Below are 24,753 nucleotides of genomic sequence, written 5' to 3'. Positions count from 1 at the left end.
TGATAAGTACATAGGTTCCAAAGATATTTTGAAGATAGAGCAGGAGGACTTGCTGATAAATTGGATATGGATGGTGAAGGAAAGATATGTTTTTTTTTTTGGTATATGCATAATATGAAATATGCGTAATATAAAACTGACCATTTTAATGATTTTAAAGTGAGAAGTTCAGTGGCCTTAAGTACATTAACATTGTTGTGTAACCATCCTCGCTGTTCATCCCCAGCACTTTCTTATCATTCCAAATGGAAACTCTATTCATTAAATAAGAATTCCCCATTTTCCCCTGTTCCTAGCCCCTAGTCACCACTAATCTACTTTCTGTCTCTGAATTTGACTGTTCCAACTCATATAAGTGGAGTCATACAATATTTGTCCTTTTATATCTGACTTATTTGACTTAGCAAATTGTTATCAAGGTTCATCCATGTTGTAGCATATATTCAAATTTCACTTCTCTTTAGGTTCTCTGGTTTTGCTTTTAGCAACTATATGAGTAGTAGTGAAATTTCCTGGGATGGAGAAGACTTTTGAAGGAGAGGTTAGGGGTTAAAATCAGTTCTCCTTTACACATGTTAAATTTAATAGACACCCAGGTGGATATGTTGAGTAAGTCTGGAGCTTGGAGGAGAGGTTGGGGCTGGAGATTTAAATTTGGGTGTCAGCATAGTATAGGTGGTTTTTAAAGCTATGAAACTGGCTGAGTTTACCTCAGAAGTAAGAGTAGACGTGAGAAAGTGGCCTTTTAACTAGTACAATTTAAAGTTGTGATAAAGGAATACATATATTCTAAGATGTACCCAAGTTGCTAAATTTATAGAATTTTAAAAGTTGGCATTGATTTTTAAATGTTTTAATTGATATAGCACATTAGTTTTAAGCAGTTATTTGCTTGTTATTTTGTTAGTCAATTCCTTTACTTTCTTTGGCTTGAAATAGTGGTAAGCCTTGTTTTTTTAGGAATTCTCTGATAAATTCAAAAAATAAATTTGTGTCAAGATGAATTGGGTACTGGCTAGAATAGTTATTTTCAAAAGTCACACATACAAATTTTATCATAGTAGGGACAGTTTGAAAATTAGTAGATGCCATAGATAATAGGATTAATTATATAAAATTAATTTATATATAAATATAAAATTAATAGATAATAGGATAAAGGGGGCTTGTTTATGAATGGAGTATTTTAGTGAGCAAACGTCAGCTGTGTCTGACTAAGGGTGGCACCTATCCAGGGGAAGGATGTTTTGGGGAAAATTTGTGTACTTTTTTTTTTTTTTCTTTAACAGCAGAGAGGCTTTTTAGTTAGACTACTGTTCTCTTTTCTTTTCCAAAGGATTAAGTTTCAAAAGAAGGATGAGACCACTCTTGTGGGGTGAGATGGGGGTGGAGGAAATACTTGGAACAAGAGGAATGTTTGCAACAATACTGGAGTAGAACTTTTCCCTAGACGCTGTGGTTCATAGGCATCTTACCAAGTCTTTCAGAGGCAAATCTTAGTATTACTTAATTTTTTTTTCCATTTACTGAGAATTGCTTAGCTTGATTAGCTCCCAGTTTTGTCTTTACAATGGTCATACCACAGAGCTTGTGAATACCAATTCTTTTAAATTTCCTTATTATAAATGATACGTGTTTTCAGCATCATATCTTTGCAAAAGTAGCCTGGTAGTAGAAATTGTTTTTGTAATAGATAAAAAAGGATTTGGTTTTATGTTACTAAAGGACGTTACAGTTAATCAAAAGAAAAAGGAAAATTTGAAGATTTAGAGAGTCTACCAAATGTCATTTTTAAAGGAGAAAATTAAAGTCAGGAAAGAACAGACTTGCTTGGAAACATGTCCTATAAATGGAACTTGAGTAGCTAACATCTGCCTGTGACAAAATTCCCTGCAAGGCTGCTATTTTTCCTTGTAGTCCTTGAGTTAGGGCACTGACATTTTCATATTTGTCGTGGAAATGATTGTGATAATATAAATGATGTTTTATTTTTATACATGATTAGATAGGGAAGATGGAAGCCAGCTGTTTAAATGCATGTCTTATGAAACGCTGCAGGAAATGTAACATAGGCTGTAGTAAATCAAAGGTGGCAGAGAGGGTATTGCTGAGACTCATGGAGCAGGGATAGGGCAGATAACCTCTTCTTGTTTCTCTTGGTGACTGTTGGTTTTAGCTCTTGCAGAGTTGGGTAGGTTAGCCCATTACATCACACAGCATGTGGTTTTATGATTTAGAGAACCCAAGGCATTTCTGTAAAGCACATTTATTAACTACCTGCTATATATTAGACACTGTGGTGGGAATTTTGGATAGAGGGGTAAATAAGATAGTTTGAGTTATTTATTTACAGCTGTGATAAGTGCCACAAAGAAGTCCTATTGTCAGGAGAGCAGTTAACAGGATACTGATCCTAAGGTGAGGGTTGAGAGAAGACTTCCCCCAGGGAGTAATACTAATTAGATCTGCTATCCTACAACCATTACTACTCCCTATCTCTAAGGGCAATAGGAACAATTTTAAGCATGGCATAAAACTGGTCAGATTTTCTTAAAAATTACTTTGCTGTTGTATGGAGAATGGAGGGGATGTTAGAGTGCACACTGGAGATCAGGTTAGACTATTACAGTAACCTCAGCAGGAAGGAGCATGGTGATATCTTAGACTGGAGTGTTGACATTGGAAATTGAGAAGGAGGTAGAATTGCTAGGTCTTGGTTATAGACTGGATATGGGAGAGGAGAGGAAGGGCTCAAGGATGACCGCTATTGCAGGTTCTTGACTGTACAACTGAGTTGATGTTAGGTATATTTTCCCAATGCATTTGAAAATAATATGTATATTTTCAAGTTTGGTATACAGAATTGCCCTTGCTTATGAAAATTCACAAATGTGTTGTATTTTTCCAGTCATCCTTTGGTCAAGATGCAAAACCACAAGACTTTTCAGCCTTTACTGTTTCACCTACTATTAAGTAGCCTATGTATTTAATTAAGGCTTGCTAATTGTCATAACTGACTGAAGTTCCAGCAGTTTTCTTTTTGTTTTTTTCCCCCTGACAGGGTCTTGCTCTGTTGCCCAGGCTGGAGGCACCCAACCTCTGCCTCCTGGGCTCAAGCAATTCTCCTACCTCAGTCACCCAAGGAGCTGGGACTACAGGCATGTGCCACCACGCCTTGCTAATTTTTTAATTTTTTTGTAGAGATGGGATCTTATTATATTGCCAAGGTTGGTCTTGAATTCTTGGGCTCAAGTGATCCTCCTACCTTGGCCTACCAAAGTGCTGGGGTTACAGGTATGAGCCATTGTACCTGACCCCCAGCAGTTTTTTAAAAACAGCTTTAGAGATGTAGTTCACATATTGTGCAGTTTATCCATTTGAAGTGTACAATTCAGTGGCTTTTAGTATATTCACAGAGTTTTACATCCACCACCACCAATTTTAGAACATTTTCATTACTCCCAAAAGAAACCCCATACCCCTTAACTGTTACTCCTTAATTCTCCCATGTACCCAAGCCCTAAGCAACTACTTTTTGTCTCTATAGATTTGCCTATTTGGGATATTTCGTATAAATGGAATTGTCTTAGGTTGGGCTACTGTAACAAACTATTATAGACTGTGTGGCTTAAACAACAACTTATTTCTCACAGTTCTGGAGGTTGGGAAGTCCAGGATCAAGGTGCTGGCAGATCCAGTGTCTGGTTGAGGGTCTGCTTCCTGGTTTGCAGATTACCTTCTCGTTTTATTGGATTATCACATAGTGGAAAGAGAGTGAGAGAGCTCTTTGGGGTCTCTTTTATAATGACTCTAATCCCATTCCTGAGGCCTCCACCCTCATGGCCTGATTATCTCCCAAAGGCCCCACCTCCCAGTACTTTCACATTGGAGGTTAAGATTTCAACATACCAATTTTGGGGGACACAGATATTCAGTCCACAACAGGAGTCATACAATATGTGCTTTTTCTGACTGGTTTCTTTCACTCGGCATGTTTTCAAGGTTCATCCATGTTGTCGTGCAGGGGTGTCCAATCTTTTGGCTTCCCTGGGCCACATTGGAAGAAGAATTGTCTTGGGCCACATATAAAATACACTAACACTAGCGATAGTTGATGAACTTAACCAAATGACAAAAAAATCTTACAATGCTTTAGGAAAGTTTATGAGTTTGTGTTGGGCCGCATTCAAAGCTGTTTTGGGCCACATGCAGCTCTCGGGTTGCGGGATGGACACACTTGTTATAGTGTATTTAGTACTTCATTTCTTTTTATTGCTGGATAATATTCCATTGTATGGATAGACCATATTCTGTTTATCGATTTAATCAGTCAATGGACATTGGAGTTGTTTCCATTTTTTGGCTATTATGACTCATGCTCCTATGAACATTTGTGTGCAAATTTTTGTGTGTACGTATGTTTCAGTTCTCTTAGATATATACCTAGCAATGGAATTGGTGATCAGATGGTAACTGTCTGATTGAGGAACTGCCAGACTGCTGTCCATATTTCTGTTCCATTTCACATTCCCACTAGCAGTGTATGAGGATTTGATTTTCTCTATATCCTCACCAATACTTATTTTCTGTCTTTTTGATTATAGTCATTCTCATGGTTATGAAGGGTTATCTTGTGGTTTGATTTGCATTTCCTTACTGTGTTTCTATTGACTAAAATGTTAATGACATTGAAGCTGGGAAGTTTACTGGCTGACATAGAATTTAAGAAGTCATTTTAATTCTTAGAGAGTACAGATGAATTGGCATATACAAGTAAGTATTTTCAGCATTTTGTAATGCTTAACATTATCTTTATGATTCTCATTTAGCAACTAACAATTAAAACATATTTTGTATCTTAAGTTGTACAAGGTTTGAAGTACTTGAAAAATAATTTTCCTTAAACCCCCAAACACTTTTATTGCAGGGTTTTTCCCCTTTAAACTGCAATGGTCATTCCTTTGGCCCCTATACAACACAGTTGAGAATATCTAAGTGATTATGGACAAATTCAGTTGAACCAATCCAAGAACCATCTGTACTAGACACTGTGTTTACCCATGGTGCCACCTCACAAAGCCTCCAGCCTTGTGAGGAAGACAGATATATTAATACATATTTATTTACATAGAAGGAAGAATGTGGCAAGTGCAGCAGTTAGTGGGTATAAATAGTATATTAATACGAGAACAGGGAGAAATTAATTCCAACCCTTCAAAGGTAATAATTTGAAAGTGAGGTGTAGTTTTGGTAGGTAGAAAAATAGCAGAAGATAATTCTATGTTGAAGGAACTATGTAAGCAAAGTCATAGCAAGAAATGACAAGATATTTGGAATGAGAACTACAGAAAGTAGCTCAACTAGAAAGTAGTGCGGTGGAGTGGCATTTCTTCATTTCTCTTTGCTTAATTCTTATGGTCACAAGATGGCTGCCCCACTGAATTATAAAGAGGAAGAAAAAGAGTGTGTTCCCTTGTTTTTTATTTACAAGGAAAGAAAACTCTCACTAGACATTTTCTAGCTTCACTGATCAGGATTGGATCTCCTAAACATCTTTTAGCTGCAAGGAAGACTGGGAATGTGGAGAATCTAAGACTTTCTACCTTTCCAGTGGGAGGTGAGTTCTGCCTATGAAAAGGAGGGGTAGGGTTAGGAGTTACTGTTGGGTAGCAACCAACAGTGTCTATAGATGATAATATCCTCTAGTTGTAAAAAAACAAAGGAAGAGAGAGATTGAGTCCAGGTTTGGGTAGTGAATGAAAAAAATGGTGATGCCGTTTTCCAAAATGAATTTCTCAATCTAAAATTGAATTGGGTCCTTACTATATTAATGTCACTTACCTGCATCTAACCCTCAGTGTTTGGGACTCTATAATCTCACTTTCTGATCATGAAACCTAATGGAAAATAGAGGAGGCAGCTGGAAGTAGTACAGTGGTTTTTAAATGCTACTCCTAGGACTGGTGCCAACTTCCTGCATAAAAATCACCTGGGAGCTTGTTAAATAAATCAAAATCTCTGGGAATTGGTATTTTTAGGTCTGGGATTTGACCATCAACTTTGTTAACAAGCTCCTCGGGTGATTCTGATACATGGCTAGGCTTGGGTACTTTTGGTAGAAAAAGTATGGGCTATGGATTCAAGCAAATCTGAATTTGATTCCAACTCTTCACTTATTAGCTGTGTGAACTTACGCCAGGCATTTGATCTGTCACAGCTCAGGTCCCTCATCTGCTAAATGTGTAGTAATAATAATGATGATAATGGTTACTTTACAGAGCTTTTGTGAAATGTAGAGCTATCATATGTGTAATGTCACTAGTATAACGCCCGGCATGTAATGAGCATTCATTAAATCTGGCTATTATTATGTGTTAGCTTATAGTAAGTATGTGCATTTGATTTAGCATAGAAACACAAATTTCTGTACAACTACAACAAAAAGAAAAGCAGAATATAATAAATTGCTTCTATTGTTGCTTACTATCTGTTATTTTCTAGGCTAAAGCATATGAGTCTTTATTTTCTTAACTGCATTTTTGGCTATGTCTGTACTCTGTTATCTGTATAACTTAAAAATTGGCTAATATACCAAAAACTCTAATTTTTGTGAAATATGCTACTTAATATTTACTAGAGGCTATTTTTCATAGTGATCTCATGTAAAACCTTAAACTAGACATGGTTCCTGCTCTTAAACAAAAACCAGACAATATAAATTCAGATAAAAATAATAAGTGCACATTAAGGATCATTTTGTTATTCTTAAAGCTTTTATAGTTGCCTGGGTTAATAATTAGAATGTTATTTTTGATGGTTGTTTTGTATGAGAAATAAATACCCACTGAGAGTGAATGCTTGTTTTTCCTGCTTCTGTGCATAAAGAGGTCTTGGTGCACAGAAAGGAGAAAGATGCTAACATTGAATACATACTTTCTGCTAGGAATTTGACTTAATTTGTTGTATTGGAAAGAGGCAGCATATTGTAATGTTACCTGCAGACTCTGAAGCCCTGTTGCCTGGGTTCTTATCCCATTTTCTGCACTTGCACTACCTGACCTTGGATAAGTTACTAACCTTTGTGTGCCTTGGTTTCTTCATTGAGGGTTATTGTATACCTACTTCATAGGGTTGTCATGAGGATTAAATAATTTAAAATATATAATGTGTTTGGGATGTACCTGGCACATAGATAGTAGTATATGCACTGTGTTCATGTAGTACTGTTAGCTTTTCTTTAAGTTTCACAAATTTGCAGTGCTCTATAATCTTCACAGAAATCCTATAAATTAGATCTCTCTCTCTCTTTTTATTTCGGTCTTAAAATGTCTTTATTGTATTTTAAAAAGTAGACCTTCTTAATCTTTACAGGTAAGAAAATTGAGGTTTGATGAGGTTAATAACTTAGCCATAATCACCCATCTATTAAGTGATACAAATACTAGTTCGCTTTTTCCTGCATCCTCCTATGCCTTTAATATGTTAGTTATTTTGTTTAAAAAAACCTTAAAAATAGTAATCACCTGACCGAGTGTGGTGGCTCACGCCTGTAATCCTGGCATGTTGGGAGGCCGAGGCAGGCAGATTACGAGGTCAGGAGTTCGAGACTAGCCTGGTCAGTATGATGACACGCTCCCTCTACTAAAAATACAAAAAAAAAAAAAAAAAAAAAAATTAGTGGGGCGTGGTGGCACGCATCTGTAGTCCCAGCTGCTCGGGAGTTTGAGGCAGAAGAATTGCTTGAACCCAGGAGGCGGAGGTTGCAGTGAGCCAAGATTGTGCCACTACACTCCAGCCTGGGCGACAGAATGAGACTCTGTCGCAAAAAAAAAAAAAAAAAAAAAAAAAATTGTAATCACCTATGTGATTCATATGGTACTAAGTAACATTTTCATTTATCGAAAATTGTTACTACTTGGCAGTGGAATTAATAGATTAACTCTTTTTGAACTTCAAGTGAGATGTTAATATTTTTAAAAAGATCTGTTATTGACCCTTAATTTAAAATATTGCATCAAGGTGTAACAGATTAAAACAAGTCATATTGTAATAACAATTTAAATGAAATTAATTCCGTATATATTACTTACCTGGGCTTAGGTGCTAACATTTTTATAGCATCATTTTCTAGGTAATAATCATTGTGGTGCCTTGATAATTTTTCATAGTTTTTGAACTTTAATTTGATAGAGTTGTATAATAATGTCTATACGTGAATACAATACAATTGTTTATTTCACTCATGATTTAGATGATGTCTATGATGGAGTAGGTTATCTAAATCCTCAAGTTTCATACATTTTATAGAAAATACAAGCAATTATGCTAATGGAAAACCTGTAATATATATTAATAATATTAATTGATTTGAAACCTGTGTGTCTACCTCTATGGTGTCTTTTATAAGAATAATTCAGTGTACAGAATAAGAAACTTAACATCACATATTAAAATGAAAGACAAAGTGTTTTTTAAAAAAATTGAATGTATAATAGAGGGGTGAAAGTGTATTAGATTAGATCCTAAAGCCAATCTTCTATTAGGTATTTTTCCTTACCTGTTTGCTTTTCCTCCTCCTCCACAAGCACACACACACCACATTCAGTCAACACAGTTAAATAAAACACTGTGTTAAGATGATCTTCAGATAGGTAAAAATCTCCAAACTGCTTCTGCCTCCAACCCCTGCCACATTTTCTGTTACGGTTTTAGGCACATAGCATTATGTACAACATGCTTTGAAATTTCCCATTAGAAGCAGTAGCAATATTGTTAGCAGTAGCTCTAAAGAAGCTGTTGGCTGGATGTTTCCTCCTCAGTACACTTTGGCCTACCTTTTAAAAATTTCTTTCAGTAAAGTGCAGCTTGCTGTCAGTAATTAATTCTCCTTACTTTGTTGAAGGAAGTTGCAGAATTTGCTTATGAGTTAGAATGACAAGCCTTACCCTCATTTTACATTTAGTATATTGTACCATAGTTTCCCTTTATGTGTAACATATAGGTGGCAAAACTACTCCACATCCTTTGAATTTCATTACCTGATTCTGTCTAATAAGAATTTATCCAAATCTTTCTCATAGAACAATCCTTTTTCTTTTTTTTTTTTTTTTTTTGAGTCGGAGTCTCACTCTGTCACCCAGGAAGGAGTGCAGCGTCGTGATCTCAGCTCACTGCAACGTCCACCTCCCAGGTTCAGGCAGAACAATCCTTTTTTTAAATTTTTTATTTTATTTTATTTTATTTTTTGAGACGGAGCCTCTCTTTGTTGCCCAGGCTGGAGTGCAGTGGCGCGATCTCGGCTCACTGCAAGCTCCGCCTCCCAGGTTCACGCCATTCTCCTGTCTCAGCCTCCCGAGTAGCCCGGACTACAGGCGCCCGCCATCACGCCCAGCTAATTTTTTTGTATTTTTAGTAGAGATGGGGTTTCACTGTGTTAGCCAGGTTGGTCTCTATCTCCTGACCTCGAGCCTCAGCCTTCCTAAGTGCTGGGATTACAGGCGTGAACCACCGTGCCCGGCCAGAACAATCCGTTTTTAAAAATTTATTTACCTTCTTTCTAACTTGGCTTTCACTAATTCATTTTTCCTCTGTCATTTTTTTTTTTTTCCATCAGGAAATTATTTCCCCCATCCCATCTCCTTGAGGAACAGGAAGGGCCTTTAATTTTTAGCGGAGCAGTGTTGGAAGGGTCATTGAGGAGAAGAGAGCAGAGCATATGGAACTGTGGGTTTCAAAACCAGCTCCACTGGGCTGCTCTGATTTTGAGTCGGAAGGGTGGATCAAGTGCTCTGTTCATATCTGATCTTATAATTGCTTTTCTTTAGAAGAGCTGCTCTCAGAATTATAAATACTCTTCCCTGCATTGCAGTTTAGTTAAGGACATTCTTAAGGAATTGATGTTAGTTTTCCAGCATCTTTGCTGAAGTACTTTATTTATTTGTTCTTGTTTAGTTAGGTTTCTAGGTCTCCAGGCTTTGATTCTGGCAACAAAATGACTAGTTGGTATCACAGATAACTATGATTTTTAGAGCTTAGTGTCTATAAGCATCTTCTGCATTTTTATAAGCACTACATGGTAGTAGAAGGCTTTCTAATTTTCTCTGTATTTGAAGACTTTACTTACTAAGGGCTTTAAAACCTTTTATTTTTATGTTTTTTAAATTATACAGACCAAGAATTTAAAGTTTTTCTTCTCTTAATCTTAGGTGTTTTATTCCTGATTTACTTTTCCCTCCATACTAAATGAAAATGTAGCACTTAAGGCAACTGTTTTCCTGTTAAAGAAGAAGTTGCTTCTCTAGTTCTGGAAAGAAAAACCCAAATTTGCAGCTTTTTAATATTTGAAACCTATTGTACTAAATCTTGCTAGTAAGCAGATAACCTTCTGTTTGGTTAACTTTTTCATATCATGTTGTGGCTTTAGTTTTCAAAGAGTTATGCAGTGTACTTTATCATATATATATATATATATATATATATTTTTTTTTTTTAGACGGAGTCTGGCTCTGGCACCCAGGCTGGAGTGCAATGGTGCGATCTCTGCTCACTGCAACCTCTGTCTCCCGGGTTCAAGCAATTCTCCTGCCTCAGCCTCTCAAGTAGCTGGGATTACAGGTGCTGCCACCAAGCCTGGATAATTTTTGTAGTTTCAGTAGAGACAGGGTTTCATCATGTTGGCCAGACTGGTCTTGAACTTCTGACCTCAAATGATCCTCCCGCCTCAGCCTCCCAAAGTGCTGGGATTACAGGTGTGAGCCAGTGCCCAGCCATATTTTTTAATAAAGCCATCATAGAACCATATCCATTCTTTGTACTAGATTTTCTTTCATGAAGTCTATTTTTTTTTGGAGTTGAGGTCAATAGAGAAATGAAGATGATATTAGATTTTCTGGGGAGAAAACTGTTGTTAGGAATAGACTGCAAAGAAATTTATGACCCCCTTTTTGACACCAGAATATTTTTAAGCTATATATTATTGTATAATTATTATAATATTATTTAATTTAAAGTCCTATAACTTAAAATGTTAGTGTAGACGTATTAGAAGAGGGACTTTCTTGAAATCATAGTATGTTAAAGCTTATAAGAGACCTTAGGGATCGTATAGTAAGCAATACTGAAATTCTAGAGTAACAGATGGAAGTTTGTTCATTCATTCATTAGTTCATTTACTTACCCATTCAACACATATTTTATTTTTACCATTCAGAATACTTGGGGATATTCCTGTCCTTATGGACCGTACAGTAAATAGATAATAAACATCACAAGTAAGTTAAATAGTATGTTAGAAGGTGATACAAGTCAACTAAGATGGGGGAGGGGTAGTGCTTAAGGGTTAATGCTGGTTTGCATTTTAAAATATGATAGTCTCCATTGAAAAGATAACACTTGAGCAGAGAAGAGAAGAAAATGAGAGTAGACTGTATGACTATCTGAGGGAAGAGTATCTCAGGGAGAAGGAAGAGCTGGGACAAAGGCCAATAGGTGGGAGCAAGCCTAGTATACCATGCAAAGAATAGTAATAAGGCCAATGTGATTTCTGGAGGAAGAAGTGGAATGGAGTAATAGGTGATGAAAATTACTAGGTTTGGGAGGCAGGAGGTGGGTGGGGAACTGGCTGGGTTATATGGGGTGAATGATTTTAAGGACTTCGGCTTTTACAGGAATGAAATGGGAGGAGTGATGGCAATGAAGGGTTTTGAGCAGAGTAATAACACAATCTGACTTACGTTTCATCTGAATCATTCTTGCAACCCTGTTGAGAAGAAATGCTGGAGTAAAGTCAGATTTAGCAAATAACAAATTTGAATTTCAGATAAACAACAATTTTTTAATGTATATGTCCCATGCAATATTTATTGATTATTCACACTTAAGGCAGAATGTTTACTATATATTTTTAAAAAATCATTTGAAAAAGACATCTTTAATGTTATTGTTGATTACTGTAGATTATTGTTATTATGATCCTGCTGTTCCCAAGGCTTAGTAGCAAATTTTCATCTTTCTTTCCTGTATTATCTATATTTCGGTTTTGCATGTTGTGGTCATCTTATACCCTAGAGTGCTACATATATAGGTTGTTGGATGGCAGCCTGGACCTAATGAATCAGAATTTCTGGGATGTAATAGGGAATCTCTGTAACTACCTACTCTTCTAGGTTCTGGGTATACAGTAGTGAACAAAGCATGCAAAAATCCTTACCCTCATGTGATTTACATTCTAGTAGGGGAGATAGTAAACAATAGGTAAATACATTTGCACTCCATATCTGCTGGTTTTGCATCTGTGTATTTAACCAACTGTGGATCAAAAATATTTTTAAAAACCCAATAAAAATAACAATACAGCAATAAAAAGTAATACAAATAAAAATACAGTATAATAACCATTTACATAAAATTTATATTGTATTTGGTATTATAAGTAATCTAGAGATGATTTAAAATATATGGGAGGATGTGCGCAGGTTATGTGCAAATACTATGCCATTTTATATAAGAGTCTGAAGATTGGCCAGGCGCGGTGGCTCTCGCCTGTATCCCAGCACTTTGGGAGGCCAAGGCAGGCGGATCATGAGGTCAGGAGATCGAGACTATCCTGGCTAACACAGTGCACAGTGAAACCCCATCTCTGCTAAAAGTACAAAACAATTAACCAGGCGTGGTGGCGGGCGCCTGTAGTCTCCTGGCTACTCGGCTGACTGAGGCAGGAGAATGGCATCAACCCGGGAGGCGGAGCTTGCAGTGAGCCGAGATGGCGCCACTGCACTCCAGCCTGGGCGACAGAGCAAGACTCAGTCTCAAAAAAAAAAAAAAGGATTCTGAGGATTTTGGTATGGGGGCACAGGTGTCCTGGAACCAAAGCCGTGCATATACCTAGAAACAACTGTATATAATATGTTGAATACTAATATAGATACTAAGAAGAAAGAAAAAGCAGGGTGGGGAATAGGAAATGTGTAGTGTTGCAATTTTAGATAGTGTGGCCAGTGAATGCCTTACTATATGGTTATGTTTAAATCAAGACGTAAAGGAAGTAAGAGACAGGTGGATACTCAGGGGAATAGGATTTCTGACTGAAGGAATAGCAACTGCAAAACTCCTAGATCTCGGGTGTTCCTTGTGTGTTTAAGAAGCTGCAAGAGGGTAGTATGTATGGAGTGGATTAGAAAAGGGGAGAGTAGGAGATGAGGTGAAAGAGGTATGGTAAGTGGCTGGTGGTTGTTGATTAGTGATTAGGCTTCATGATACATTGGAGAGAGACTTGGGATCCTAGACCCAGGAGTGAGATTATCTCTGGGCCTTAGTTTCTTCATCACTAAAAATTAGGAGACTAAAATGATCTCTTAGGTTTCTTCCTACTCTAAAATAGAGTCTTTAATTTGAAATTGATTATTGGCCAGGTGTGGTGGCTTACACCTGTAATCCCAGCACTTTGGGAGGTCGAGGCAGGAGGATCACTTGAGCCCCAGAGTTTGAGACCAGCTGGGGCAACATGGTGAAAACCTGTCCCTATAAAAAATGAAAAAAAAATTAGCTGGATATGGTGGCCGGTGCCTGTAGTTCTAGTTACTCAAGACATTGGGGTGGGAGGATTGTTGCTTGAGCCAGGGAGGTCAATGCCCCTATAGCCCTACCGCACTCTAGAATGGGCGACAGAGCAAGACCCTGTCTGAAAAAACAAACAAAAAGAAATCTGTCATTTATCTTCCATTTCTATTTTGTACCTCTTTTGAGAGCAGTTATTAATACTTTATCATTTGGGATTCTTCTGTACGTTTCCTGAGCTCCTCTCAGGTTGTGTTCCGACGAACCAGGTGATTTTTTTTTTCTTTTATGCTGCTCTTGTTTCTCTTTTTTCCTGATTGACCTTGAAGATTTAGACAGTCCTTTGATAAACAGTAGGAAATTTTTCTCTTATCACCTTGTTAACCATTAGCTCTTCTGACAATCAGATTCTTATTTAATCTTAGCTAATAGAATTTGCAAACATGTATTTTTCTCTACTAAGAGATTGAAATTCTTATGATTGGCAGCTTGATGTAAAGCTAGGCAGAAAGGAAGAAAGAAGAGGTTTGAATAATTTCTAAATTGAATAAACACCAACTGCCAGTCCAAGATTAAACTGAATATAATATACAGGGAATCATGGGAGTCTTAGCAGGGTACTTCTGTGGAAGTACAACTTTTAGGTAGGTCTTATTTAGAAATAATCGAGTGGGAGCATTCTAAGATATTGTTTTGATGGGTTCTATTAGCAGAAGACATGGATAAAAGGAACATGTCATGAAGCTTTACAATCTTATTTAGTATAAATTGTGTTGGAAGAACAAAGCAGTATCAAAACTGTGGTTCATGTCTTTGAAATCCAACACACAAAAATAGGACATGTAGGCTCTCAAATTGCAGCTTTCATGCAGTAGTAATAAAACAGTATAATCACTCTTGAATAATTCTACCACCTTTTACAACTTCCAGAGTGTGTTATAAATTATAAACAAATCCAAAAAGCTAATTGTTATCTTGGGGTTTGATCTATCTTGTTTTATGTCATCTGCTAGGTTTTGAGATCTGTAGGAGAGTGAGAAAAAGAGTATATTGTTAGATACCAACATTAGGTTAAGTTTATGGTGACATTAAAGACGACAATCACACTTTACAATAGTACGTTTACAGTTATTTTTGCTAATAGTAATTTTTTTAATCTGTTGTGTATTTGGTAGCTTTTGTAGTGAATATTCCTTTGAATCTGGCTGAAATGGAAGAAAATCCTAATTGGAGCTTTATTGACTAAATATAATTATTATAGGAGGAGTAAGTTGGAAAGGATTCATAAAACTTAGCTGGTTAGACACCCAGCTGCATACATTTATTTATAGGCTTTTACCTTGCTCATTTATTTTCCTAACAGTATAAAACTGGAAGTTTAAAGTGAAAGACCATTTACATACTTAAAATAGGAACCTATTTAAAAATAATGGAGTAAATTATGAAAAACAAATGAAGTTTATTTGGCACCTTTTGAACATTACTGAATTCTAGACTTGAAAATCTGTTTAAATTTATTTTTATAGCAATGGTAACTGTACTGCTCCAGTAGCTGTGCCAATTGTAAGTATAATATGCTTTAATTAATGTATGCTTTGGTGTTTCTGTTAATGGGCACTGATTTTATTCATGATAAATAAAATCTAAGCAAGACATCCTAATTTAGTTCCAGTAAAATAGTCTGAAAAGTGTGCTTTTTATTTTTAAAATCTAGCCAATTAAGGATGAGAAAGTAAATCTTTACTGAGATAGCTCCTCTGACTCTGATGCTGAAAGAGATGACTGGCCTGCCTGCTCTTGGCGCTAACAGAATTGCATTGTTGGATGATTGAATAGCTTCATTATGAAAAACTTTACTCTCTAAATTGAATGTTGACTAACTATGACATGTGGACCAAATCCTGCCGGTTTTTGTGAAGTTTTATCGGAACACAGCCATGTTAATTTATTTACATATTGTTTATGGCTGCCTTGATACTACAATGGTAATGTTGAGTGGTTACCACAGAGATCATATGATCCTGAACGTCTAAAATGTTTGCTGTGGGCCTTTTAAGAAAAAGTGTCCTCTATATCTAAGTTTTTGGAGTTAGATCCTGTTAAAGTTCTGTTGGAGGTTTATGAGGTTAGCATTTTCATGTTTAATTTCCCATTCTACTTCATTTTAAGAAAGAATAAATGGTCATTTTGAATGTAAGTTTCTGGCTTTCTCATTATGAGTATGGATAATACCACCTTGCAGTGTTGCTGTGAGGATAAGTGAAAAAATGTAAATAAAATGCTTAGCTAAGTGCCTGGCACCCAGAAGGAATTCAAGCAATGGGGAGATGCAATCAGGGAAAGTCTTGGTGTCTGGGTGATTTAAGATGGTATGTTTTTATAGGTTCCGATTTATCCATAGGGCTAGCAGTGGAGGCCTAGTTTATCCGGCATCTTAATATGACTTTGCTGTCTAATGTCTCTTTATCCTGTTCTTCCTCAGTCCTTAATCCCTCTTTCTCTTTCCTCTCTTTCTCTTTTTCCCCCTGATCTTTATATTTTCCTCCCTTTGTTTCCTTTTTGATATATACAAGCATTGGTACTAAATTTAGGTTAGTCTCTTAGAGTATGTAGAGAACCTAATATGTAGAATATTGTCAGTTACTGTTATTTCTATTCTCTAGGAATCAGAAGAACTTGAAAATCTTGTAATTTCCCCCTCCTTAATTTTTACATAACGTATATTGGTTGCAATCTAGGCATATGTAAAACCTACTCTTACCAGAGCAAATGTTAAGGGAGATCTTCAGTTTTTTTTTGACCATTGTGCCAAGAGTTCATCTTTAGCAAGCTTGGTTTTCTTCTAGAAGCAGGATAGATGATAGATCTTTCCTAGCATTTTGAAGGAAACTTGAAAACCTAGTGATGATAAAATTGACCCTAGCAATCTTATATTTGTTAGAACACTTAGTTATGTTCTTGTTTCATGTAAACATAAACTTAAAAAGCTGTTATTTTACTTGACAGGTATTGTTAGAAGATCAATTTGAAACTTAGGACCTAACCCCCTTCATGTTATTGTAAAATCAGCATTGATATAAATAAGAGAACAAGGAAAGAGAATCTTAAAATAGCTTTTGTTTTTATTGGTATTTATTATTATTTAGTGGTAGTTTTTGGTTCTTGTAGGTGTCATAAAAATACAGAAAAGAGATAAAATTCTAGGATGATAGTTATAGCATTAGCAGAACTTTATATAATAGAAGTAACAATTAGCCATATTTCTAGATTTAGGTCCCCTCATTTGAAAATCTTGTTGTCCATAGTAAATTTAATTGTTTTAATTTAGCTAAATTCTTCTGTCTGTGGTTTAAAAAATAGTTAAATTGGTCAAACTTCTTATTGAGTGTTCCTCCCTTCTTAAATCTAATACCTAAATGCATTAAGCTTAAATTTTATATACCACCATTCTATTAAAAATCAAGTATCCTTCGTATTTTCTCATTTATTTTACATAAAGCTGAGATTTTCATAGAGGCAGATATTAATCCCGTTTTTTTCCTCTGAGGTCACTGAGTCATACAGAGATATTATATATATATATTTAAACTGCAGTTTTAGTCAGTATAAAGTTGGAAACACAAATGTTAGATTTACCTTATTTTGTATATTCATAGGAACCAGATAATAATTTTAAAAGTTTTTTTTTTTGTCTAGAAATAGGTAGGTAACATGGAAGATGAGTGATTGCTTCAGTTTTTCAAAAAATTTTGTTGAAGGGTTGAGTTTTATTCTGCAGGATATGAGGAGAGTAGTAGGAAACTTGTAAGACTTGATGAAATATAACTCTAAGACATATTGTGTTAGCGTTCTGTTTACTTGTAGATGAGCAAAACCAATAACAGATTGATTTCATCTATCAAAGGAGAAAGAAGAGAGGGGGAGGAGAAAAAAAGAGACATATTTTTTAATAGTGAATTTTGTTTTCCTTTCCTTGGCTAAGCTGCTGATTAATTGATAGCCAGCAAAGAGCCCAGACAGGGTACCCTGTCCTTCAGCAGCTGGATGCATCATCAGAGAAAACAGTTTTAGTTGTTTCTGAATCCTCTAGAAGACGTTTTGTATTTAATTGTGACTTGCATATAAGAGGCTGTCTCTGTGTTAGGTGTGCCAGTATCTTTGTTAGTGCTTCCATCTCATTTATGCCAGATCTGCATCAGAATTTCTCACTTGCTTTATTATGGCCCTGTTTCCATGATCTTTTTTTATTTTGTCTTCTTTGGTGTGTTAGACAGGCTTTCCAAAAGTTAATGTTGTGTCTTTGGGGTTTTGCTTGCCATCACAAGTCATTATTTTAAAATTGTTCGCATGTAATTTGTTCTCAAACTCATGTTCAGATCAAAAAGGTCTTAGTCTGCTTGAGACTATATGGGAGACCTGAACTACAATATGTAAAGCATATAGGGTGGATTTCTCTAGTCAGGTATCTAGATGATATTAGTAAATCATAAAAAGTGTTGACCCTAAGCAATTTATGCTCTTTTACTTCACTGTTGCTTTGGAAGTTTAGGTTATGATTTGTAATATTTTGCCAATTTTATTTTCTGTAGTCAGATTACTGTTGCTATGTGCTTCACCTTTGAGAAGAGTGGGAACAATCTTATGGTAAAGTGTTTTTGTTTTGTTTTATATTTTTATTTTTTTTTTTACAGTCCAAGGCCATTGGTTTGCTAGATGTGGATGTGTATGGACCTTCAATTCCAAAGATGATGAATCTGAAAGGAAATCCGGAATTATCACAGAGTAAGTAAAGAAGAGATTAATATTATTATAATAGTTGTACTTTTATTAATACTTACTGGGTGTCAGACCTTATGCTAAATGCAATATATACTTTATACACAATGTAGTGTAAGTCCTCACTTAAGTTAATAGATTCTTGGGAACTGTGACTTTAAGTGAATGATATGTTAATTGATTTAAACAAGAGTTAAGTTCCTATGGCATATTTCTGGTCACAAAAACTTCACCAAACTTCTAAATAAAGACCCAAAACACTTGTAATATTAAACAAAGAAATAAATTTGGGTTGTAAATACATTTAAGAAAGATTAATAAAAACAATATAATTATTTACACAATTTTTAGTGAATCAGTGAGTGAAAGCAGCCATAGTGGTGGTGGGTTAAATCAAGGAATAGGTGTTTGCAAAGTGAAAATTATAAGGAGCATCTCCTACCATCATGCAGTTAAAGAGTAACCAATATGGCAGATCATTGAGCATTTTCTTACTGCATCATTTATTGTGCTTTTGTATAATTATCATATACTTTACTGGTTTTTTTTTTTTTTTTTTGAGACGGAGTCCCACCCTGCTGCCCAGGCTGGAGTGCAGTTGTATGTGATCTCGGCTCACTGCAACCTCTGCCTGCAGGGTTTAAGTGATTCTCCTGCTTCAGCCTCCCAAGTAGCTGGGACTACAGGTGCATGCCACCACGCCCAACTAATTTTTGTATTTTTAGTAGAGATGGGGTTTCACCCTGTTGGTCATGCTGGTCTTGAACTCCTGACCTCAGGTGATCCACCCACCTCACCCTCCCAAAGTGCTGGGATTACAGATGTGAGCTACCACACCTGGCCCACTAATTTTTATCTGGCAATCATTTGTATCTATTCATTCATCTTCCAACCCACTTATTCTGGTCCAGGGTTGGGGGTGGCTGGAGCTATCCTGGCAGCTCAGGGCACAAGGCAGGAATCAACCCTGGACAGGAGGCCATTCCATTGCAGGGTACACTCACACACCCACACTCATTCAGACTGGGACCATATAGACAACGCCAGTTCATCTAATGTGCATAGCTTTGGGATGTGGAAGGAAACCACGGTACCCAGAGAATACCCACGTAGACCTGGGGAGAACATGCAAACTCCACACAAGACTGTGGTCATGGCTGGAAATTGTTCTTTTTTCTTTATTAATGTTACAACAAACTGATGTCGAAAGAAAACAGTTTTATTGGAGGACCTGCTGTATAGTGATTCAGAAAACAGACATGGAAGACTATACTTTCAGGAATCACTTCTATAATTCGCTACTAGAGAAGTTTCTCTGAACATGTAGAGCACCGAATTTTAATAAAATAAAAAAAAAAGTATATATATATAAAAAGACATCAGACATGGTACTAGACTGTCTGGGTTTGATTCTCAGCTCTATCCATTTACTAGCTGTATGACCTGAGTAAATTATTTTAATCTCTTTGTGCCTCAGACCCCCATATGTAGAATAGTTGCAACTACTGTGAGGAATAATATAATGCATTTAGCAGAGTTCCTGGAACATACTAAGTGATCAGAAATGCTAGATCGTCATTATTGTCTATATTAAATGTGTGGATATATGGGATTATTTGAATAGAAAATATATTTGTGTTTAGAAGAGATAAAAATTATTTTCTCTAATCAGATTTCTTGGTCAGATTTGTTTTAAAGTGATAAAAAAAAAAACCCCAAAACATCTTCTTTCCCCACCTCTTTACTAGAAAGAAGTAATTTTTTAATACCTCTTTAATATTTACTGCTGTTGTCATTGCATTTTAAAAATAAAACTATCAAAAGCTTTAAGAACAAGGAAATGTTATTATCAAAAAATGAATTAGCTTGGCTTAGTGGCTCACATGACTGTAATCCCAGCACTTTTGGGAGACTGAGGTGGGAGGATTGCTTGAGCCTGGGAGTCCAAGACATGCCTGGGCAATATAGTGAGACAAAAATAAAAAAATTAGCTGGGCATGGTGGTTCACACCTGTAGTCCCTGGTACTCATGGGACTGTGGTAAGAGGATCACTTGAGCCCAGGAAGTCAAGGCTGCAGTAGGCCATGACTGCACCACTGCACTCCAGCCTGGATGACAAAGCAAGATCCTGTCTCAAAAAAAAAAAAAAAAAAGGAATTGGAAAAACTGATGATTTTTTTAGAAGAATGGTTTTATGGGAAATTGGTTTATTGATTTGTAATTATAATGACTATTAAATTGAATGATTTCTTTATGTTTCTTATCGGGCTTTTTATTTTCCATTGTTCTAGAGAAAATGACTATATTTACTGCTGGGTATTTGTTGAATTATCTCTGTAGGTAATAGAAGTATAATTTTGTTGTCATTAAAAGTTAATTCAGTATTGCTTACCATTTAAGAGGCTTTTGTTTGTGGTTTAGTTGTTGGAGCCAATTATAATGTTAACTTTTAGATAATTCTTTATGACACAGTAAAGATTATCCCTGACATTTTGAAGAAAACTTACAGATTTTAGTGATGTTAACATTGACCCTAGCTGTAGTATATTGCAAGTACCCGCTTAATTATTTTCTTGTTTGATGAAACATAAACTTCAAAAGCTGTTATTCTGGTTTCTTTTTTCTTAACTTTTTAGTGGAATACATACTTAGTTTGCAAATATATGACATGAGCCAAGGTGTCAAGCTTTCACAAAGAAGGAGTAATGAATTTGCATACTTTAAATGATAAATTCGTTATATTTGTCTCTTGATTAAAGTAATATGAAAACTAGTACATGCAGAACATGAGGAATGGCAAAACGGAGCCCACAGTGTCATTCTTTTCTTAAGTAGTCTGCTTGGTATATGCCAACATAAATACTTGAAGTCAACTTTAATTTCTTTCTTCTCATTTTACTGAAGCTGTAATCTTAAATTTGATGTTTGCAAATTGGCTGCCAGTAAATAGGCTTTCGGGTAAAGATGAGGTACTAGAAATCTTGGAAAGGCTGAAAAAAGACAAAGACAAAAAACAAACAAACAAACAAACAAACCAAAAAACCAAACCATTTCTTTTTGACAAGCTGATCTTAAGTCCCCCAAGAAATAAACTGAATGATTAAGGCGTTCACTTAAAACAATGTAGAATCTTGAAAACCCAACTTATAAATTATTTTTGAATCTTAGAAAAACCTGCCACCATTCTACTAATTGGCATCATTCTGACATTTCTACATTTTTCATGTTAATTTATCCTATTCTGCTCTCTATTACAGAAGACACAATACAATACAAAAATTACCTAATTAACAATAAAGAAAAACTATGAAAGACTTGTTTTCAGCAGTTCAGGTTTTGGGCAGATAGACCAGTGAATTGAATCCCACCTTTATAGGTGTTCCTCTGTTCTTAGACTCAGCTGGACAGCCTTGCAAGCAGTGGAGTTTCAGAATTACCTTTCTCCTTATTATTTAAATAGATGTATGGCTGAATTGTCAATGTAGTTTTTGACAATTTGTTCATTTTAAAATGATATGTTCGGGTTGGCAGATCATACATTTATCTACATTCTCTTCATACCTTTTTTTGGGAGGGTGGAGGGAATTGTAGAAAAACAAAACATTTTGCATTTAAGTCATTTTAGCCTTCATTACCAAGAGAAATTTTGTTTGATTTTAAAAAAGTGAATTCAGTAATTGAAGAAGATTTTAAGTTTATAATAGTTTTGAGTTTCTTAAGCTGAGAATGTTTCTGTCAGATCAGATTAAAATGACAATAGTGATTTTTCTATGTTACCATGCAAAACTATGGTAATGGAAAGTCTAGCCAGTTTGTGGAAAGGGCATTATGCAAAAACATCAACAGACTGACATTATAATGACTGAAGATGACCAGTTACTTTGGGAACCTAGTGGGATTTAGAATAAAACCTAAGCGTCCTTGGAGAAACTAGCATCTAAGCATGAATATAACCTTCTTTAAAAAAAGAACAAATACCAATTTTTTTCCTCCATTTTAACTTTCCAAATAGTGTCAAATTCAGGTTTCATAGTATGGTATAGCCAAATTATAGTCGTAGAAATTATTGTAGGTTTTCAATTGAAATGGCAAATGAATATTAAACAGTTGTTGCACAAGAGAGATAACACATCTTTCTCTTAGTAGAAATTAATAGAAATATCTGCTTTGTTTCATAGTTTTGTGATGAAAAATCACTTTCAGAATACTGATGAATTTATTACTACTTAGTTTTACTGAAGAGTCTCTAAATGTAGTGAGCTAATAAGGTAGAAAATTTCAAGACCTGTGGAAAGAGTTTACTAAAATGGACATGTTAAGTATTTTATTGAGGATGACATAGTGTTTATTAGTGATTCTGAGTAGGATCCACTTGTCTTTTCTATTGTGGCATAGTAGTTTTGCACTCATGGCACAGTTTTCTGTTCTACTGTTTAAAAGTTGATAAACTTTTAGAGTTTAGGAATAGTGTGTACAGAGCTTGGACAGAGTGTGGAAAATCAGCTTGGGCAAATGACCTTTTATAATCTCTGGTAACAACTACAAAGAAGGCACTCCAGGATCTTCCCTCCCTCCCTCCCTCCCTCGCTCACTCCCTCCCTCCGTCCCTCCCTCCCTTCCTTCCTTCCTTCTCCTCTTTCTTCTTCCTCTTCCTTCCTCTTCCTTGTCTCCTTCCTCCCTTCCTTCCTCCCTTCTTCCTCCTTCCTTCCCCCCTCCTTCCTCCTCCTCCTTCCTCCTTTCCTCCTCCCTTCCTTCCTCCTTCCTCCCTCCTCCCCTCCTTCTTCCTCCCCCCCTCTTCCTCCTTCTCCTCTTCCTTCAGTCCCCTCCTCCTCCTCTTCCTTCCTCCTCCTCCTCCTCCTTCCTCCATCATATTTCTCCTTTTCATTCCTTCTTCTCCTCCTTCTCCTTCTTTGCATCATGTTTCCATCACTCCTCCTCTCGCTGTGCTCTTTTTCTTTCTTTTCTTTTTTTTTTTTTTTTTGAGACAGGTATCACTCTATTTGCCCAGGCTGTAGATAAAGTGGTGCCATCATAACTCACTGCAGCCTCAAACTCCTGGGCTTGGTGATGCCTAGGAGGCTCCAGTGGCGCAGGTCCATGGGCATGTCTGCCACCATACTGGCGGGTACTGATGCCAGAAATGGGGTCTCGCTATATTGCCCAGGCTGGTCTTGAGCTCCTGCACTCAAGCAATCCTCCTGCTTTGGCCGCCCAAAGTGCTGCGATTACAGGGCTGAGCCACCATAACCTGGCCTGGAACAGAGATTTCTTAAAGGTAACTTAAGTGCTTAAAGAATGAGAGTAAACTCATTGTGATTCCTGAAGTCACTCTGTTGTTTCCTTCCAGAGAAGAGATCTGGGGGTGTTGCCGAAGTTGTTAACATGCAAGATCACATTCCTATCCAAAGCATGGAGTTCCCAGTGGGTGTCACAGCTATTTGCTGCTCAGCTTGTGGGTGTTAGCCCACCAGGTTAGGGTGGTTCTGGGGATACTCCCCAGATACTTCCAATTTTAAGATGACTAGTACAGTAGCCTCATGGGCCACAGAGGGCAGGGCATATTGTTGGCTCTTTGGGGTATCACAGATATGTGGACTGCAGGAGGCTCCCCCAGCTGGTCTTAATGCTTGTGAGGACTGCAGGAGACCACAGTGGTGAGGTCTGTAGGTGTCCAAGGTTTTGATGGGGGTTGTTGAAATATTCTTGCTTACCTCTTCACTACAGGGAAAAATTCTTCCTGATTCCCGGCTGATCCTGGTTGCCGGGATAGGGTTGTGGAGTTGGTGTATCCAAATGTAGTTATTTGTTTGTTGTTCTGGCTGTCTTTGTAAGGAGCATGAGTGCCAGGGGCTTAGTCAGCTGTCTTGCTAACATCACTCTATCTTGTTCTTTAAAGGGGCAATCATTACAGAAATGGAAGAAAAAAGAATAGTGATATTTCACTGGAAAACTTGGCTATTCACCTTCTCTAATTTCAGTTTAGAAACTTAAATAGCTGGCCGGGCATGGTGGCTCACGCCTGTAATCCTAGCACTTTGTGAGGTCAAGCAGGGCAGATTGCCTGAGCTCAGGACTTCAAGACCAGCCTGGGCAACATGGTGAAACCCCGTCTCTACAGAAATACAAAAAAAATTAGCTGGGCATGGCAGTGTGCGCCTGTAGTCCCAGCTACTCTGGAGGCTGAGGCAGGAAAATTGCTTGAACCTGGGAGGTGGAGGTTGCAGTGAGCTGAGATCGTGCCACTGTATTCCAGCCTGGGTGACAGAGTGAGACTCCATCTCAAAAAAAAAAAAAAAAAAAAAAAAAAACCAACAAAAAAACACCAGGGACCAGTGCTGGTATGTGACCTTTCAAACAAAGAATTCAAAATAGCTATGTGAGGAAACTCAAAGAAAATCAAGATAACAAAAAGAAAGAATTCA

The 24,753-nt window shown here is 36.6% G+C and overlaps 1 protein-coding gene across 19 annotated transcripts in view; it reads left to right on the top strand.

The window, feature by feature from the left end:
- Positions 1–24,753, top strand: part of NUBPL (nucleotide binding protein like) — a 445,280-nt gene that overhangs the window by 25,589 nt on the left and 394,938 nt on the right. For 15 of the 19 annotated variants that reach the window (XR_004184955.1, XR_004184957.1, XR_004184956.1 and 12 more), the window contains one exon: positions 18,246–18,336. Coding sequence is in view for 8 of the 19 variants with exons in the window: in XM_017961088.3 (XP_017816577.1) it covers positions 18,246–18,336 (91 nt within the window). In the remaining 11 variants the exon portion in view is untranslated. Of the gene's footprint in view, positions 1–10,593; positions 10,615–15,080; positions 15,118–18,245; positions 18,337–24,753 lie in introns of those variants that run through there. The other 4 variants (XM_021941104.2, XM_017961091.3, XM_017961096.3 and 1 more) reach the window with 4 other exon arrangements.

This window comes from Papio anubis, chromosome 7 (genome assembly GCF_008728515.1).
Source record: "Papio anubis isolate 15944 chromosome 7, Panubis1.0, whole genome shotgun sequence".
Lineage (NCBI taxonomy): Eukaryota > Metazoa > Chordata > Mammalia > Primates > Cercopithecidae > Papio > Papio anubis.
Note: the sequence above shows the minus strand (reverse complement) of the source record. Positions and strands in the feature narration are given on the sequence as shown.